General features: G+C 29.1%; 1 protein-coding gene across 3 annotated transcripts in view; it reads left to right on the top strand.

Moving 5' to 3' along the window:
* The window catches only part of LOC142328461 (CAAX prenyl protease 1 homolog), a 47,115-nt gene that overhangs the window by 14,618 nt on the left and 11,232 nt on the right, over window positions 1-21,265 (top strand). Inside the window, exons 6-7 of one of the 3 annotated variants that reach the window (XM_075372258.1) lie at window positions 6,375-6,518; window positions 16,038-16,246. In XM_075372258.1, the coding sequence (XP_075228373.1) occupies window positions 6,375-6,518; window positions 16,038-16,246 (353 nt within the window). Of the gene's footprint in view, window positions 1-6,374; window positions 6,519-16,037; window positions 16,282-21,265 lie in introns of all 3 variants that reach the window. The other 2 variants (XM_075372260.1, XM_075372259.1) reach the window with 2 other exon arrangements.

The following is a 21,265-nucleotide window of genomic DNA, read 5'->3' as shown; positions in this document are numbered from 1 at the left end:
GAGAAAGTGATTAAAGTGTTGTTTACTCCTAAACATTTTTGACAATGTTTAACCACTGGATTACAATTTAAATTCCAATAAAATTTTTAATTTTGCCATGTCATATAAAATCAACTGAGATTTCAGTTGACAGCTTGAGACAATTCAGGTCACTTTTGGATTTGTAGAAAATTATTTTCAAATTTTACATTCAGCTTATGTAAATATCAACAGGTCAATAGTGGAGAATTTTGGATCAATAGAATCTCCTGGATGGCCTCTCTTTAGTTTTTATTAATATTCTTAGTTTTTAATCTTTATTATTTTTCTACCAACATTGGAGTATATAAAATTATTCTTGTTTTGAGAACCTGAACATCATTATTCTCACTACTGTTAGAAAAACTGAATAAAAATTTTATGGTAATCAGCTTATTATTACCTAACTGTAAAAGTAAAAATTTTCTACCTATTACTCAATGTTACAGAATTTAAACCTGCATGCAGGAGAAACCATCATACATTACATACCTATTATAATAAAAGGTCTGTTCAGAAAATAACCTAATTTTATTTTTTTTAATTTTTATTATTCTTACAGACTATTGGTCCTTGTCCCCTTAAAAATACACATTTTTCCAGTGGTAGAAACACCGCGAAACAGTCCTGGATAGCTTCATTTGAAATGACCTTTAGGGTCTGTGGTGAATTTGCTTTAATATCATCAATAGTCTCAAAACGGTGTTCTTTCATCTCTGATTTTAATTTCAGAAATAAGAAAAAAGCACATGGAGCCAGGTCTGGCGAATGGGAAGGCTGAAGGATTTTTGGCATAAAACTGATGAATTGATAAAATTGAGTGTGCAAGTGCATTGTCATGGTGAAGGAACCATGAGTTGTCTCGCCACAACTCTGGTCTCTTTTTGCAGATTTTTTCACGTAACCATTGGAAAATGCCTTGATAGTACGCATGGTTCACTGTTTCACCTTGAGGCAAGAATTCAAAATGCACAATTCCACTAAAATTGAAAAAAAATAGAGAGCATCACTTTGACATTGGATCAAGACTGACTGCTTTCTTGGAGCATGGAGATCCTTTGCCAATCCATTGTGATAATTAAACTTTTGTCTAGATGTCGTAGCTGTAAACCCAGCTTTCTTCTTCCGTTATGATCCTTTGCATGAATGTTTCATTGTGATTGGATTGTTCAAGAAGTTGCTGACAAATGTCCACTTCATGTTCTTTCTGTTGTTCAGTTATCAAACGAGGAACAAACTTTGCTGCAACTCTATGCATGTTCAATTTATCGGTCAGAATGTCATGGCATGAGCTAATTGAGATGCTAACCTCTTCTGCAAGTTTTCTGGCAGTCGATCAGCGATTTGCAGGCACCAGATTATTGATTTTCTGAATGTGGGTGTTATCAGTTGAAGTCAAAGGCCTTCGTGGTCGAGAGTAATCTTCAATTTACTGACCACTTTTAAGTCATGAAAACCATTTGTAACATTGCGTACGACCCAGAGCATCATCTCTGTAAGCTTGTTTCAAAAGTTGAAATGTTTGTGAAAGTTTTCTCCAGTTTCCTTCACTAAAAATGTTTGTCAAATTATTGAACGAAACTCGTATTATATATATTGTAGTACATATAAGATAATTATTTATTCATTTTGGCAACTACAAAATGATAACTTAATCAATCGCATATTTCTTCTTACACAAGAGATGTTTTTTATTACTCATTAGACTGAAGGCAGTGTATATTTGTACTATATCCTACGGAAAGGGGTACATTAGTTTTTGCATCACTTTTTTTTAATGTAAGTGTCAGTCTGATTTATATACAGGAAATAATTTAGCTCTGTAGATAATATCATTTCTTATGTTCACCCCACTGATGATATCAGTACACATAAAGTAACTTTGAATGTAGCTCTTGTATCTCAAGACATAAGGTAGCACATGTGCTTCATATGTCATACATTAAATTTATAGTTTAATGTATGAAACTATAAATTTATAGTTTAAATTTACTATACAAACTACAAAATTAATGTATGCCATTCTCTTGGAAACAATAAATTGTACTGTTTCCACTAAGAATATTTATTGTTAAAAATAATGTTAATTACAGAACAAAAGATAAAATAAACAACCACTGAGACAAATGAAACTGTACTAGTATTATCTAACAAGTTTGTTATCTTAGGAACTAGTTAATTAAATATGGCTTCAATAAAAAATTTTTTGTTTGTTTTTTTTAGTAACAACTGGCTCATTCCCAATTACAATTGTATATGTTGATTAGAGATGAATTTTGGAGCTCATGAAAAATACAAAGTTTAATTATAATTCAAACTCACAATCTGTCATTTGAAAGACAAAGATGCTATCACTCCATCATGGAGTGATGACGTATTCGATAGAAAACTTGAGTTTTTGTTCAAAGTTCAGTGAAGATGAAAATGTGATTTTCATATTTTTTAGATTACTTGTCATTGAACAACTGCTATTGTGCAGTATTGATGTCTTAAAAATGAAAAAAATTATGTGTGCTGGTTAGAAAATTGTAAGAAAATTTGTTTCATGTTTGAAAAATTATGCAATATAATTAAATGGTGTATAAAAGTATGCAGATGTAGGTAAATTTGTCTTTATATTTCTTCAAAATTCTTTGCTGAATTAATCTGTATCTATAGTAAATTCTTATTATTCTTTTTTTAAGATTTCTGATTACTTTATTGCATTTTTCTAAAAACTGACAATATAAAGTCTTCATTTAAAATTCTGTTATACCTTTGGTGATACATTTTGATAGTCTCATATATGAATAAGTATTTGAAGTAATTCTTTTCACAGTATTGTTTTGTTGCTTTAATCAGTTTTCATTCCTTCAGTTAAGGGTCTCGTGATAGTTTTTTTTTTTTTTAGTGATAATTATTTTTGTAACCTTTTGATTTATATGTACAGGTGGTCCATTTAAATTGAGACATCTTTATCTCAAAATGACACACTTTAAGAAAAAATGTTTCCTATTAAAGTTTTTCCATTTAAAAGGGAAGTACATTCACAACTTATGTTGTCCTTGATAAGGTTATTCCAAGGTCAACTTCATTTTTTTTAAATAGGGACCTATAGTTTTATTGCAGAATTGAATTCTTTGTAAAAAAAATAAAATTTCATTTCAGACTTTTTTTTCTAAATTGATAGTTTTTTAGTTATTCATCTTCAAAAATGCTGTAGGCCTATAATTGGTGTTTTTAGTTTCATTAGGTCTGACCCAGCTGACTAGTTACATCCAGCTGATGTTACATTTTAAATAAAAAACAATCAATTAAAGGATTAACTTAAATAAAATCCATTTTTGTTTTAATGAATTTTTTAATCAAGTAGTATGGTACATAGTCTACATATGTTGCACACTTTGGTCAGTTCTATGAAAATATTTGGTTTACTGGTTTAATGAATTACTGATACGTTAAATTTTTTTTAATGCTCTTTATTTAAAATAATTACAAAAACTTACTCTACATAAATTACAGCAGCAAATGTTCTTAGTGGTCTTCTACGGATTTTTTTGATATGTTTTAAGAACGATCCATGAACATTTAATAGAGTTTCTCTCTTGATATCTCTGCAGATGTTTGTTATATGCTCCTTCATGTTTTCAGTGGTAATTGGTACTTCTAGGTTAACCTTTTCTCTAAGGTAACCCCATAAAAAAGAGTATTGGAGTAATGTCGTGGGGGGGGGGGGATGAACTGGACCAGCTCGACCAATCCAATGATCGTTGTATTCGCATTCCAAAATTACTCTGGTGATAACTGATTAATATGCAGGACAGCCATCATAATGAAACCACATCATTCTTCTCTTCTCCAAGGGTAGTACATCAAGCAGTAAAGGCAACTGCATTTCGAGAAAATCTGCGTATTTCTCTCTGTTAATAAAAAATAAAAAATGCTGTCCAATTAATGTATAGCCTCTGACTCCACATCAAACATTGACTGTCCATAGATATTGATGTTCTTCTCTTAGCCACTGTACACAATATAGTCAGATGTATCTACTGAAGTAAGCTTTAACATTAATGCTAATTTTAGTTAGATTCAATTTGGTGAGGATGAGATATGTAAGGGTAACATGGATCTTAGCATTAAATCAGTACCTGGTCCTGATAATATACATCCTTTGTTTATTAAAAACTGTTTTGTTTTTTGCTTCACTTTTTAACTAAATTGTACAATATTTCTTTAAAAATTGGAGTTGTCCCAGATATTTGGAAGGAATGCTTGTCACTCCATTTTAGAAAAAGGGGAATCCTGCTGATATTAATAACTATTGTCCAATTAGTAAATGTTATACCTTTACTAAATTATTTGATTGCCTTATTTGTAACACTATAACACCATATTTTTATAAATATATTAATCCTCAGCAGCATGGTTTCTTTTTGGCAAATCAACACTTTCAAATCTGGCTGTCTTTAATGATCACCTAAAACTTTGATTTACAGTGGATGCTGTTTACTCTGACTTAACTACTGCCTTTGATAGAGTGAACATTGGTCTGCTTGTAAGAAGGCTTGATGCATTTGGAATTTCTGATCCTTACTTAAATGGATTTCATCTTTTCTAGGGAATCGTGTTCAATTTGTTATGCTTGACATTTGTATATCTAATCCTATTCATGTAACTTCTGGTTTGGGGACCGTGCACCACCTTTGTTCTCAGTTTACATCAATGATTTAAAATCAGTTATTGAGTTCGCTTTACTTTTGCTTTTTGCTGATTATGTTAAACTGGGATTAACTATTAAGGACTTGACTGATAAGATTCTTTTGCAAAGGGATATGGACTCTATGGTAAATTGGTATCATTTTAAGGGTCGACATGCAATGTTAATAAATGTTTCTCTATAACTTTTGGAAAATGGATAACTAATAATGAAGTTAGTGATTATAGAATTGATGATATCTATTTCAATCAGGTTACTGAAATTAAGGACCTTGGGGGTTTATTTTGACTATAAACTTTCCTTTAAAAATCATATTGATTATATTGTTTCTAAAGCCATAAAAAAATTGAATTTTATGAAAAGGTTTTCGCAGAATTTTGAGAATAACATTTAGAACTTTATATTTTGCATTTATTTATCCACATTTTTTATACTGCTCTTGAGCATCTGGAGACCTAATAATCCTGAACTTTTTAAAAATGTAGAAAAAGTGAATCGCCTTTTCTTTAGAAATGTTTCTTATAAAACTGGTCACATGATGCGTATTCAGACCATGGTTATAATTGAATTGCGTCTGCATTAGGTATACCATCAGTGCAATCATTACTTTTAAGATGTGATTTAATTCTTGCCTATAAAATTATTAATAATCATATTGATTATCCAGAATTGCTTTCAAAATTTGATTTTTTTTGTTCCTGGTCGAAACTTTGAAACAATAACTATTACTTTTATGTAGATATTAATAAAGACGTTCAAGCAATTGTTCAGTAATTGTCATTAAATTGTAATAACACTAATTGGTTAGATTTGTATAATTTTAGTTTGTATCAAATTAATTTTAAATCTAGATGCTAATTAAAATATGAATGAAATAACTGTATCTGACAGTATAATGAGTAGTTGACCATTTATTTTGTATCATGGGATTTAACCCGTCTGTCTTTATAAATAAATAAATATGTAGTATTTATAAATTCATTTTGCTGCAGTTTTGTTTTATTTATTGTACTTTCAAGTTCTGAGTTTTTAAAAATTATTTTCATTAATTTGGGTGTTTATATGTCTGTAAAATGTGAGATGTGTTGTTGATTTTTGTAACCACTGACAGAAGAAATCTTATTCTAATGATATTTATCTGTTTCTTGTATTAAAAGTTATTTTTTGATTGCTTTTTATAATAGGAAGTTAATGGATTTATTATTTTTCAATTTATAGGTAAACTTTAGTGTGTGGTTAAAAATGTTTAATATTAAAATGAATTAATTCTGTATGGCAGGATTTTATTATATAAAAATTTCATCTAATCTGCAGAAGAGTATTACATGTATATTATTTTTTTTTATTTTTTAAATTAGATTTTATATTTCTGTCATTACCACTGGTATGCTCATAGATAAAACATCAGTTCATTTATAATATTTATTGTTGAAATGAAAATACTTTTGATTACTCATGCTTTTGACTGTTACAGTTATATTATAAAGAAGGTTAACCTTCATGATTGTTAATTAAATGTTTCTTTGTTGTTTTTTTTAAATATTATTAGCTGTTTGGTTTTATTTATCAAATGCTAAAGTACATGCTTTTTCATATCATGTCGACTGTATATATGAGGGAATTGTATGTTATTTAGTTTTTATACATATACGTTTTTCAGGTGAATTTGTTCTTGTTGTTCGTGGCATTTGGTTTTTTGTTTAAATACAAAGTACTGTATCGTGCGTTTGGATTTTACAATGAAGAGCCAGTTCTTATTGGATTACTGGTAGTACTGCAGTTTATATTTTCTCCATATAATGCTGTAAGTTTTCATAATATTTAATTTTTATCAAGTAATTACAATATTTAAATTATTGTAGATTGTTATTTTAGTGATACTCTGTAAAGAAAAATTTTGAAGTCTCAAGTAATTTTTATTTTGTTTTGTAAACTATGTGTTAGAAGTTTATTATTTTTGTAATTGTTCTAATAATAATTTATTTTTGATTTCCTTGTTTTACTGTTTATAAATGCTATGAAAATTATCTAATTTTAGAACAAATATTTATTGACAAAGAATTGTGTTGAAATATAAGGTTGACATTCTGTTTTGTTGAGTTCCTACTTCAAGGAATACATGTTCAATAATATCATTATACTTTAAACATATTCTTGATGGTAGTAAAAGAAATTCACTTATCAAATTTTATATTGAAATATCTTTAGAACATCATTACAAGCTTAGGTTAGATTGAGAGTTGGATCCTATTCACAGATTTCACTAATACAGTATGTCTAAGCCTGTTGTTCACTACTAGCAGTAGTATAAACAACTATGTTACACAAACCAGTTTAATAATTTTGTGCTCTCTTTCTCTATATATATATGTAAAAGAGAGAGTGAGGGGGAGAGCCAGTCCTTGGTTCAGTTACCTTTAAGGGTCCTTCAAATGTTCTCTCAACATTTCATTCTCATCTTCATTTTTTCTCCCAAACACTATTAGACTGTAGAGACAGTCTAACAGTAGTGCAGCCTGTTCCAACACTCATCTGTGTAGTGGTCTACCTCTACCTCTTCTACCATGCAGTCTATAACTTTGTATTCTGACTGGTAGTTGTTCCTCTGACTTTCTTTCCATATCTCTACACCAGTTGACCTGTATAATTTTATATCATTAACTATCAGACCCAGCAATGCTAGATTTGAGCATATTTTTTATATATATATGTAGTGTTAAATTAACACAATTGAAAGTTTGATAAAATATTAACAAAATGTACATTACAGAACTTTACAAAATTTAACCTTTCCCATTTTCCTTTTACCATATCCCCTTTCCCTTTCCCCCTTCTTTTTTCTCTTTTCCCTTTTTTCTTTTTTCCATTTTTACCTTCTTCCCTATTACCTTTTCCAATTTTTTCCTATTTCCCTTTTTCCCTGCATGTAAATTGGTCCAGTAGTTTTTTAGTCTATAGCGGACACACTTATTGGAAACATTGAAATGGAATTGTATAATATTTAGAATAGCATGTGTTGCTTTTGTGTCCAACAGATAGCGCTGTTTTTCAATAAAAGCATTTTTTTTATCTGTCACAGATGTGATATCTATATAATTGTAGGTATATAAAAACACACACGTTTTAAAATGCAACATTGTGTCAAAATTTCAAAGCAATCAGTGAAGAACTTTTGGAAATTTAAGATTTTGAACAAATGAACATTTACATTTTTATTTTTACAGATTGTTAATCAAATCTTGTATAACTAACCATCGCTCTTATAAAATTTCATTTCTACAGCCTGTATCAAAAGATTTTCCCTTGCCATTGCAACCCATGCTTCACTTATGTATTTCAAGAAAGGTTTGGCCATTGTCTTAAAAATTTCATTCTCATTTCTCTCCTTGTTTTATTTTTTAATATTTTATTTATAACACAACATACAAATTAATCCATTTTAGTATAAAGAAAAAGATTAATGATCTCTGTTATTGTCCCTATGTCGATAGAGTGAATAAATAAATAAATAATCATGTAGTTTCAGTTCTATTATAGTTTTGTTACTGTTTGAATTGCTTTCTAGAAGATTAAAAAGGATAATAAAAGATCTCACATAGATAGAATTTTTTTTTCAATGTATGTTTCTAAATCATACAACATTGATATGTAAATCTCCATTAAATGTTGCTGGTGTGGTATTAGGGTAGTATTTTGTTAATTTCGTAGGAGCATAGGATTCTCTTTCTATTATTACAATCTAGAGTATTATTGATTACAATCTTCTACCAAAATATGTTACGTGTTATCAGTGAGCTGCAAACAGAATTGTAGACATTCCCTTTTTAATAAGAGTAATTTTTTTTATATAGAAATGTTTAATTATTTACCTAAGATTTTGCACCAGCTCTTGCAAATCCCCATTTGTTATTTTCTTGATTTGTGATAACTTCTTTAATATTTTGAAAGTTAATGTACGAGGCATTATGTGTCTCATATTAATCAGTAAAAAGTATTTTCAGGAAAGTAAGTCATTAATGATTAACAGTAATAAGTCAATAATTTAAGTCATGTTGACTTTTAATAGCACAACACATAGAAAAAGGTCTTAAATTTGCGTACAATGTTATAATTAAATTAAGTAAAACCGGACGACATCAAACTAAGACTTAATATTCACTGAGTTATTGTGAAATGCTTTAGAATAGTTATCTGTAAACTGTTGAGTTTTCAGTTGTTGTTTTCACTAGCTTTTATGTTTCAAAATTATCATATGAAGTATGTTTCAAATGTAAGGGCAGTCATTAAAATAAACAAAGTAAGGAAATAAAAAATATATTACTTGTTATATACCAATTTTATTTATTTATTATTTTTTTACATAGTCTGCATTGTTTTCTTAGCATTCATGATATCTAAGATCAAGCTTTTTAACGTCCTCTTCATGAAAGTTCAACACTGCTTTTCTTAACTCATAACTACAATCAAATCCTTTAGAACAAAGCCACTTTCTCAGATGTAGGAAGATGAATAAATGGTAATCACTAGGTACAAGGTCTGTGATTCTAAGAGGTGATCAAAATATTTCTATCCCTATTGATGAATCTTGTTCACAGTATGGGTAACAGTGTGTGGGTGTATGTTATCATGAATAAAAATAATTCCAGGTGTCAGCAGTCCATATTGCTAGTTCAGAATTACATGTCTTAGGTTTGAAAGTGTTTCATAGTACACCTCTGCTCTAATTGTTCACGGCTCCATGAAGTCTACCAGTAGAGCATAATTTTACCCCAAAGAACAGCACCATGATCTCTTCTAAGCTGACTGGATTTGCTTGATTTTTTTTTTTTTTTTTCTTCGGTGAAAGTTAATGATGTTACTGGATGGATTTGTTGTTTAGACTAGTATAACATATGAAATCATCTTTCATCAGCAATTATAATAGAAGGAAAAATTTGTCCCTTTCTCTCATAGCAGATCAAACTGTATATGGAAATGTTATTCTTCGATTTTTGTGCGCGTCAATCAAACTTTTTAGGACCCATCTTGCACAGTTTACAATGTCCTATTTTTACCTAACAATTCTGAACTTTATGCTCTGTGAAATGTGTAAAAATTCTGTTGTGAGAACATTTTTAATTGTAAAGTGGTGGCTTTCTCGAACATTTATATTTTCTTGTTCAGTAATAACTTTTAAAGCAACTTTTTTGAACATTAGGCTTTCTACTCCTGTACTCATCATGAACATTTGTATGATCATCATTAACCTTATAACATCACTGTCTAATCTTTCCTTCACTCATTACTGTAGGCTCATAATACCACACAATTTACAATGAATTTCAGAAGCATTATGACCTTTTCCTTTAAAAAAACTAATCCCATTTTCTATTGTACGATTAGACATTAGAAAACTTATAGGATTTTTTACTGTCACCGCTATCATTAATCACTGCAAATTGTAAGGCATAAAAAATAGATTGCTATTAAGATACGCCAGTAGCTAACTAATGAAGTGGTTGAAACTGCTGCACATGACCAATATTGTTCTTTGTTGCCAATCATTGTTTACTAGCAATCGACCCTTACTTTTGAAACATCTCGTATATTTATTCTTTTTTATTGTAAGATAAAATTGTGCTTATCATGGAAAACATTCTGATTTGTATTCTATTTTCAGTAAAAAGAGGAACTGCTGTTATAAAAGATTAATTTCAGTAAAATTACATACACACACACATGCACATGCGTGTCTTCATGACCTTCTTGGAAACAGTTATACCACTCATAAACCCTTGCTTTACTCATAGCAGACTCACCAAAAGCAATATTTAACATTTTTAAAACATTTGCTTCATTCTTAGCAAAATTTAATACAAATTCTCTGATCCATTATTTATACAAATAAAAAATCGCCGATCGTACCAAAACATGTGTTATTCTTTTGACTGCTGACAACAGACTAAACATCCAATATGACTAAAAATGTACAGATACTTTTCAGACACGTTTATCAATACAGCAACGAAAAAGTCCCAAGAATCTGACTTTTACAACCCATGAAATTTCAAAATTAAGGTTACTTTTTAACACACCTCATACATAAAGTATTTATACACAGTAACATCATTTACTGAAACTTACAATAAAGAAATATTTAAACCAGTGTAGCATATCTAATAACCACATAATAAAGTATTTAAAAACATAAATAATAATAATAATAATAAAAGAAATTATCATGTGTGGAATTTATAAAATTAAATGTAACTATTGTGATTGTATTTATTTATTTAGCATAAAAAATATATCCTTTAAAACTACAATTTTTGAACATTATAGAAATTACAAAAATAGTAAATTAGGTTTATCATATATGGCAGACCATCTAATAAACAATAAACATTCTATTTCTGATATTAACACAAATTTAGAAATATTAGAAATTAATAAACATATATTAAATGTGCCAATTACTGAATTTTCTTGTGCTCCTGCACCTGCAACTGATATATTCCAATTTAATACTAGAGATTTGTACCACAACTCTCAATATACTTGTTTATATATTTAAAAATAAAAAATTATTTAACACGCTAATTTGACATAAGAGCATCCTACAATGAAATGCTTTTGAAAAGTTCTTTGATTGTCTGCATAAAATTATTATAAAATGTGCATGTACATTAAAAATATATTAATTTAAAATTTTGTTAAGAAATTAACTGACTCTGTCTTCTTTTCTTGACAATTGTAGGATTGGTTTTCAATTTTCAGCAAATCTCTTTAACTTCCTATAAGTGTCACATCCCATGTCTTTCATAATTTAGTTGATGTACTTAAGCCTCAGTCTTCCTCTAACATTCTTTCCTTCCACTATACTTTCTAATATCATTTTATTCAACTTATCATGCCATTCGATCCTGCTCATTTCCTGCCAATACTGCCGTATCAGCAAATCTCACCATTATCTACTCTTTTTCCTTTTATCCTTACCCCTCCCACTTACTTCCCCTACTTCTCTCTTATCTTGTTCAGTCCTTTCTATATATAACCATTAAATTAATAGAGTGCTGACTGTCCTACTGTTCACCTTTTTCCAATGCTGGCTTCTTCTTGATGTTTTTCATACCTTATCACTGCTGTTTCACCAGTACATAAACTATTTTTCTCTCTTCTGTTTGTATATTTGATACCCACCACTCTCAGAATTTCAAAGAACCTTTCCCAATTCAATTTATTGAAAACCTTTTTTAGGTCTGTGAAAGTTGTATGTGTCTTCTTTATCTTTCATTAATATTTTCACTGACAATCTGCAGTCCTAAAATACCTTCTCTCATGCCTTTTCTGGACCAATTGATTGTCAGTAAGCAATTCTTCTCTTTTATCCCTCAATCCTTCTTAATATTATTGACGTCAGTAATTTGGATGCATGTGGTACTAAGCTAACTGATATTGTTTGCATTTCATTGCAGATGGTCTCTACCCTTTCCTCTAGATACAGTTCATGTTCTTTCTTTGCTTCTTTGTTTATTTCATTCTTTAAAACATTGATTTTCAAACTTTTTTGCCCACCAATTTACTCCACATTGAGAATCAAAAATTTTCTAGTGCCCCAAAATTTTTAAACTTACCATCTGTTAAAAATAATAATTCCAATTGCTGTTTTTATGATGCGTTCTTAAAAATAGTAATTGCAGTTATTGTTTTTAAATGTGGCATATCCTATTTTTGAGTTGAAACTTACATTTTAAATGAGAGCAATTTCTCACTGATTTTTTTTTTTTAATTTGATGATTTTTGAAATCTGACGTTTACTGTCAAAAAGTAGAGTATTCAAGCTTTAATTTTTTTTAATTTGTCTATAAGCCTCTTTGCTTGCAAAATTAAAGTAGTTTGAATACAATAATTTTTTATCATAAAATATAGGTGTCCCTTTAATTTTTGTACTAGTGTAGTTGGTATTTAATTTTAGTTTGAATTATCAGGAAAAAATCAGGGTATCTTGCAGATCTTTAATCAGTGGATTTCTCTTGCCTTCTGCATTCCCATGCATCGATCTCTAGTGTTCATCACCATTAGAAGTGATTTCTCACTCTAAGGGCAAGAGAGTGCCTTACTTCCACCATCAAAAGAGGTTGTTGGCACTTGGTCACCATATACTGGGAGATACTCAGCCCCTACATTCGTTAGGTATTTGTTTCCAAGACATTGCCGCCTCCTCTTCTAATATGGAAGGTGAATGCTTGGATTGTCCCTTCATTAAGAATAAGAGTACTAGGCTTTCCCTAGTCTCTCGAGTACTTTTAGAGAAGCTTTTATCCAAATTATCTTTTGTCATTAATTGAAATACCCTATTGTTACTGTAGATAATGGAATCATAGTAAATGTTCTTACTTAATAACATTTAGAAAATGTAATAAAGTTATTTGATCTATAGTATAACTTCTTAATTCTATTCAAACATAGTGTTCCCACAGGCAGGAAAAGTCAGGAAATATAAACTTAGAAAAAGTCAGGAATTTTTACAAAAAAATCAGGGAAAGTCATCAAAAATTGCAAAAAATAAAGACAATTGCATTTCTGTTACCCAATTAAGATTATGTTATTAATGAAGTATTTTTTAAGTAATGGCATAATATACTTGATATACTTTCTTGTCATTGGGAAGTGGCGACCCCATTGCCCAGCACACTGCAACTACGTGCATCAAACAGCTATTAACATATTCTGTTCTTACGTGCATTCCCCAATTGTTCTTTTATATTAAAGGATGAGTATTCCACATTGCTGTTAATTTCTTTCACTGGTGAAATTTTAACAAAAAGTTACCATTGAAAAATTTAAAGGTTAACTGTTTTCTTAAAATGTTTCTCAAACCACCTTGAGTTTTTTTTTTGTATTTTAAGTAATTAATTGCTTTTAAATGACATCTAAAACACTGTTTAATAACCATTGGTTAGTTATAAACTTACACAAAGAATTCAGTTGCCTGAGAAGAGGTAGAGATATGTATTATGCTTTTTGTGATGTGTGTAAGAAACATTTTGAAATGGGCAATATGAACCGAAAGGCAGTGACTTCGCACAGTAAAGGAAAGCAGCATAATGGAATAAGGAATTCTCAGCCTTCATTGAACGTTTATTTATTTCCCAGTGGTACTTCAACTCAGCAGACTAAAACTTTAATCAACAGTTGTGAGAACGGTGGTTGTGATAGATAAATCTGTATGTTTTTGGATGGATCTTCTGGCCAGAGTAATAGCATTTCAGCAGCAATTGATACATTTGAATCCTCAACTTCATTTATACAAAATGACAACACAGTTACTTCTTTTTGTTATAAACTAAGGCGGAGATTATGCGGGTTTTTGATTATGTGTGTTTCCACATAATAAATTTTCCTTAAGTTCATGGGAAGATATTGGGTTCAACTTTTAAAATTATGTTTTCTGATAATTGTATAGCATAAAAATTCCAGCTTGGAGCTAGTAAATGTCTTGTCATTAATCATGGCCTTGCACCATACTTTGATGGCATTCTGCAAATACGCTAGAACAAGAATGACAAAACATTTTTCAAGTAAATGTTAATAACGTTTGTTTTCTGTACAAAATAAGGTGTTCTGTTCTAGTTTTCTTATCTATATCATTTTTAGTCAGTGTTTTTAGTTTTCCTTTTAAGTTTTGATCATACATATATTTTTTGTTAAATTGAAATCTGTGTTTCTTAACATTTTTATGTAAATCAAGTTATTAAATATTGTTTTTAGTTTACTTTGCAAAATAATGTGTACTAGTTTAAACAATTTTGGCAATCTTAGGTGCAACCCATTATTTTTAAAAATTGCTTAGTTTTTTTGCTCATTTTTATGTAAGAAACTTATTAAAATATTGTTGTTTTTTTTTTGTACTTTACACTGTATTTTACTGAAACAATTTATCACAGAAGGTAGCCTAATTTTAAATGTACATTGCAAAAAAATGATTAAAAAATAAACTTTAAAAATGGAGGAATAAATAATACAAAAGCATGAGTTGGGCAGCTATGGGGATGGTGGAGGCTGCAGAAAAATAAAATATCTATATATTTTGCAGAGTAAACAGCAGTAGCATAACATTATGAGAGTCAGGAAATGTTTACTAAATTGGTCAGGAAAAGTCAGAAAAAACGAATGTTAAAATTTGGTGGGAACCCTATCAAATAATAAGAAATTAGTTAAATAATAAAGAGTCATTGGTTAAATGTAACAAGAGTTAATTTTATCTGTATTTGTCCTGGCCTTATAGCTTGTAATTATATTTTTGTTACTCCATCTACTTTTGGATGGAACACTCCTTAATCGTATCATTTATTTTCTCTATTATTTATGATATTGTTCTTGAGTAAGCTTAATTGTTTAAAGTTTTCTTTTGAAAAAATTAGGCTCTGGCAACCACTGGGTTGTAAACGCTCAAACAATAAACTTAACATAATGCAATTAAATAAAAACAAAAACATGTAGCATCGTTATTGACCAACTATTATAAATTTTATTCTGTGAGGCTACAGCATTCAAATACTAGACATTTAAAATTACGTTAAATTGGATTTGAACATTTATATCGTTTATATTGGTGTTGAATTTTACACTGGAGAAGCAGGCAAATTATTGAATAAAACGTTCAGTGAATTGTTGCATTGAAAAGAGTTAACCAAATACCTGAGCTGTAAGTAATCTATCTTTTAGGAATTTACTCGCTAGAATGAAAAATTAATATCAGGACAATGATAGTCAGATGCTGTGACTCAGTGAATCCATTATGGATAATCATCAGAGCCCATATCTTTGGAATATGTTAAAAGAATGTGAAAGATTTTTAACACAGATTTTTTTTTTAACAAGTTGATATTACATAAGCACGAAATTCGTTTATTTTCTGGTGATGAAAAAAATATATATATATATTTTTTTTATATTTATGTGGTTTTTTTTTTGCTCAGCTCCAAAATACATGAAAATTGTTAATCTTTCTTGTCAAAAAATTGCATAGTCTCTTTGTAATCTTTTTATTACATTTTGTGATTTGATATTAGCCCGATTCTCCTTTATCCTTAAATAACATATGTTATTTTACTATTTTGTTTAAATTATATTGTTTTGTTTATTCATTTTTTTTTTTACATTAGCTTTTCACATTGTTTATGATGTCTCCTCAGTTTTTCAGATTTGATTTGTCAAACTATATTTTGTTTGTAAATTTAAGTAAATTAACAAAATATATTACTACCAAATCATGAAACTACATTTTAATCAGCATTCTTGTTTAGCCTTACAATTTTATCTTTTCTCTTTTTCTTTACAGGTGCTGGGTTTCTTTTTAACTAGTCTCAGCAGAAGATTTGAATTCCAAGCCGATGCATTCGCTAAGTCTTTAGGAAAAGCCACGTATTTAAAAAGAGCTTTAATAAAACTGAATCAAGACAATCTTGGTTTTCCAGTTTATGATTGGTTGTTTTCTATGTGGTATCACTCACATCCACCTCTTCTAGAACGATTGAAAGCATTGGATAAGTCAGACTGATTAATTAGTTAATTTTTATCATTCCGTAATATAATATTTATAAATAAATTAATTAAATTATAATTACATTTAATTTTAATCTATTAAAAAAAAATTATTATCACTCCTTATTAGAATATGTTTAAAAAAAATTATTTGTGAAAAATGATACTTTAGTTAATTATAAAAATATTTTTCATCATTTAGGTTTTGTATAAATAGTATCACGATCTCATGATATAATTGTTTCTTTAATCAGACGTTTTAAAATTCTTTTCCCATTTTTATCTGGCATGCATATTTCACTTCAAGTTTGTTTGTATATTTTGCAAATGTGAATGTTTTTATACAAACCTTTTTAGTCTTGGTAAAATAATTAGTACATATGTATATCAAACAGTTGATTTTTTTTTTTTTTATAAATCTTAATAAAAAGTTCTGACAGATTGGACAGATATCTTTGTTGGTGTCATAACCATGTTCTGATATTTGTTAATCAGTACTAGGATTGATAGATATTGAGGATAATGAAGTAAAATGGATAAAAAAAATAGTAATTATATATTTGTATGTAATTTAATTTTTTATAAAGTTTTTATTAATTGCTTAAAAAATAATAAATTAAGTAAACATATGTTTAAAAAAAAATCTTATGGGTCTTCTATATTATTACATCATGGTTAACAGTTACCGATGTTTTTCATTTTTATTGTCATTTATTTGAATTGGTTCAAGGGAAGTGGATAATAGATGGTTACCCTCAGTAAAGAATAATTTATTGACAGTAGATAATAATGATAGCTTGTTTGCTAAATTTAACTACTTTAAGATAATTCTTGGAAAGAATATAGATGCCTGTTTGTTATATCTTAGCAAAATATTCAAAAAATATTAATTTTCAAAACAAGTTTGTTTCGTTTTGGTGAGCACATTACAAAACGTACACGTTCTTGTATGGAATGCAGCATTTCAGAGGTTTAATTGTAAAAAACATTTCATATAGACTGTATGATGTACAATTTTGGATTTTAAATATACATGCAGTATATATACAAACATACTTGCAGAGTGATGCTTTATTCATTTATCTGAATTACATTAAAAAGGCATAATTTAGAACCGCTTGTTCTAATTAAGTTTATTTTTATACTGTATTAAAATTATATAAAACATGTTATAGGATGATTTTATCACCTGTTAAAATATTTTGTTTTATATTCTGTAATAACAAGTTATTTTGTAAAATGTTTTGAGTTTGTGTTAAATGTTATCCAAGTCTGTTTATATTGTGTTGCAAGTTTGTTTAAGGCAACATTTGCACAAAGAGTTATGTTTATACACATTTACTCCTCCCTTCAGAAATCCATGAACAAAATTTAGTACATATCTAATTAATGTAAAAAAAAAAGATTTTTTACTATTAACTTGCTGTTTTGCTTTTACCTGCTTTTATTCTATTTTCTGTAATTGTAAATATCTTTGTAAACATTTATATCTTATTTATTTAGTAGAAAAGAAGTGGCTGGCATTTATTCCTAAATTAACATTGTATAATGAAAGAAACTGTGTGAGTCATTCTGAATTTTGAAACTGATGTTTTATTTTGTAAGAAGTCCCTTGAAATGAACAATATATGAGATATTTTTAAATAAACGGGTATAATTTCTAGTAAAATTATTTATAGGTGAAATCATTGTGATGGTAGCTGATTTCTTAACTAGTTAATTTATAAATTGTGAAATTTTATACTGAGTTCATAAATTGTTTTCTAAATTTATTTTTTTGTTCTTAAAAATATCATAAAACTGTTAAATTTACCATAATATTATTTTTTTGATAATTGTTTGTGATTAGAAAGCAGAAGTAATGAAAATATTTTAAAGTTCAGTAAATCAAAATTATAGGATGAAAGATGAATTAAAGCTTGTTTCCAACTATTTGTAAATATCATGTCAGATGGGCTGGTATACCCACGACTTATTTAATTGTTTAATATTAATTATTCAGAAAATCTATTACCGACTAAAATAACCAATTGTTAGGAGAGTAAAATTTTACCTATTATTAATTAAAAAATTTGTCTCCTTCAAGTTAATGAGGGTGATAAAATGGAAACGATGATAAAACATAGAATTCATTAATTTAAATATAGCTTATATTTAATGTATATTTTTTAACATGCATGTGTTTGTTATTTAACTTGAAACTTGCATGTTTGTTAATTGTAACTTAAAAAGTATTAATTTCTGTACAACCATTTTTGTACACTAATAGAGAAGAAAAAAGTCAGTGCATGTTTTATGAATCTTTTTTTTTTACAAATGAAGAGCATACACTTATACCTCAGTACCTTAGTACTATTATCTAAAAGAGGGGACCATTGATCTGATAAAGCCAGTTGACTGTAGCTACCAAGTTGCGGTTAGGTTACATTAAAATAAAATTGCGTTATGAAAAATAGAAGAATAAATACAGAACTACACCTTTTAATCGAGCAGACTATCCAATTCGACAGTGTAAAATATATACTGTAATAGAGTAAATTCAGCATTTTTCATTTAGAATCAGACTTACCATGGAGGATAAAGAGGTGTTGTTGATACGTTGTGATTGTATAGTTAGACCTCAGAAATTTATTCTGAGTCACTGGAGATTTGCAGCTCCAATAATGTACTATACCGGTTTTAGGCTGTGTTGGTAGTTTGAAAAAGTTGTCTTTAACTCCTTGCCACATTGAAATCGTTCTTTAATTATGGTTTCTCAAAGAAATCTGAGATTTACATAAAGAACATTGATATGTATTCTTGGTGTATTTCACAAACTCTAGCACAGTATCCATGCAGCTATGCATTTGGTGATGTCACCAGCATCTTATCTTCCTCATCGCTGCTGCTACTCTTCTGGATACTAACCAGATCTACAATAGTCCCACCATAACCTCATTTAAATAACATCAGTGGTATCTTCTTTTACAGACACTAATGACATTGGTCCATTAGCTGAGTGATTCATCTGGTGTTTGTAGGAAAATACATCACGTATTCTGCCATCAACCCTTACAAGCTTGTCAGCACTGGGGATGGTCAGGTGTATTACGTAAAAGGAGAAGAGCTTTTACATCATCAGAGGGAAGTTTCAAAACGTCTTCCTGGTACCTTTGTACTTCTGGCATAAAGTGCTTGTAAAACCAGTCAGAGAGAATGGAAGCATTAAACCAAGCTTTATTAATGTGGTAATAATGAACTAGCAAGGTGTGTATGTGATCCTTCAATGCATGAGGGCAAGCCGATTACCAACAGCCACCAGTTTATGTCTGCATATTGTCAATGTTAGCACAACAAAGTGCTGAAATTCTTTCCTTGCACATTTTCTTTCCTATTTTCCAGGTATTTTATGCCTGGGATATAAGAAGACCCTCTTTCTTAATCAGCTCATTAAGCTTAACCTGATAAACCTCATCGCTTGCCGTACCTGCACTGCAAGCTACACCTCTCATCTGCATATCATGCAGTTCATACCTGTTACAAAAACGCCACCAAACATCACTAACACTGGACTGAATACCCAAATGCTTACTGAGTTGTTCACATGCATTTCGTATAGTTTCAGAAATTACTAAGTACCACAAGCCTTTTGTGTTGCACATACTACTTTACACAGCTTCATCTAACTCTTTCTGATTACCAACTTCATTCACTTGCGAGCCACTACAGAACCAGACTTATTTGAATAGCCATCAGCAGAATACTTCACAGCATATTCTCTAAGTTTAAATTTTGCATTATAAATATCTGAAATTGTTTGCTTTTTTACATCATAATCCTCACACACCCAATTCAGAGACACATCACTATCTAACTTTTTGATCAACTTCAGCTTCTTTGTTACTTTTAAATTCACTCTCTTCCTCTTTTTTACTTTTCCTTTAGACGGCATGGTTATAGCAAATTTTGATATCAAACACAACACATTAAAAAATGGCAAAAATCATGAAGCAATGAACTACATGTGTTGTCACACTGATGTAAACAAAGTGACTGCCTGTCAAGTAGCAGTCAGTACTTGAAGCAACTGCTCGTGTCCAGTGTTGCCAAAGCTCCATCTGTAGCATCTAGAACTTTTAAATTGAGTGGCTTTTCCAGATTTTGTCTGTTGCTTCCAGAATCCTGTAGGAGGTAGTACCAAGGTATGAGTGTAATGTATAAAGTATAAAAAAAGGAAACATGTTGAAAACACATTTAAAAGAACAACAAATAAAAATGCAAAAATAACAAGCACAATAACAAAAAAAGGAAATCAAGAACTTTATAATTTTATGAATTTTATTTAAATTCATCTGTTGATAATTTTTACTGTTCTATTATTTTCCTTTACATTAAAGAGTTCTTTTCCTTTTCTATGACTAGCTGGTGAATATATTGTAATAGTATTTCATATATTTCACTGCATGTTACTTCATTTCCTATTCACACTTACTCTGCAGTATTTTCAAGAGATTTAACCAAAATAAATTTATTTATTATGTATTAATATGTTTATTTAAATAAATTTATGTATTTAGGTCTACCAAGATAGAGATTTTGCTTACAAGCCATTATTTTTTCACTTAAAATACTGTATCTAACATACTGATGTTGGATACAAACATCTGGGTTGACACAAACCACTGGGTTTGTGTCTTTTCTTGTATATTCATCTGACATTTTCATAATGCTATCTATGTTTTCAGTCCTAATTATATTCTTACAGATTTCATGTAATTTTGTTATGAAGTACTTGTTTTATGTTAACATTATATACTTTAAAAACAGATTAGGTCATTTTACTAAATGAGTTAAACGAAGCTGAATGATGTTATAAAAAGAAATAAAAAATTATATAATTATAAACAATATTAACCAGGTTAGCTTTCCTACACAATGTTTGTTACATAAGTGAAAGAATGATAAGATATTACACATAAAAATTAACATCAAATGAAGTAGAGTTTATTATCTTTTTTATTTTTATGTATAAGTACTGTTTAAAAA

Source organism: Lycorma delicatula, chromosome 7, assembly GCF_047948215.1.
Source record: "Lycorma delicatula isolate Av1 chromosome 7, ASM4794821v1, whole genome shotgun sequence".
Taxonomy (NCBI): Eukaryota; Metazoa; Arthropoda; class Insecta; order Hemiptera; family Fulgoridae; genus Lycorma; species Lycorma delicatula.
This window is presented reverse-complemented; position numbering and strand designations above follow the sequence as displayed.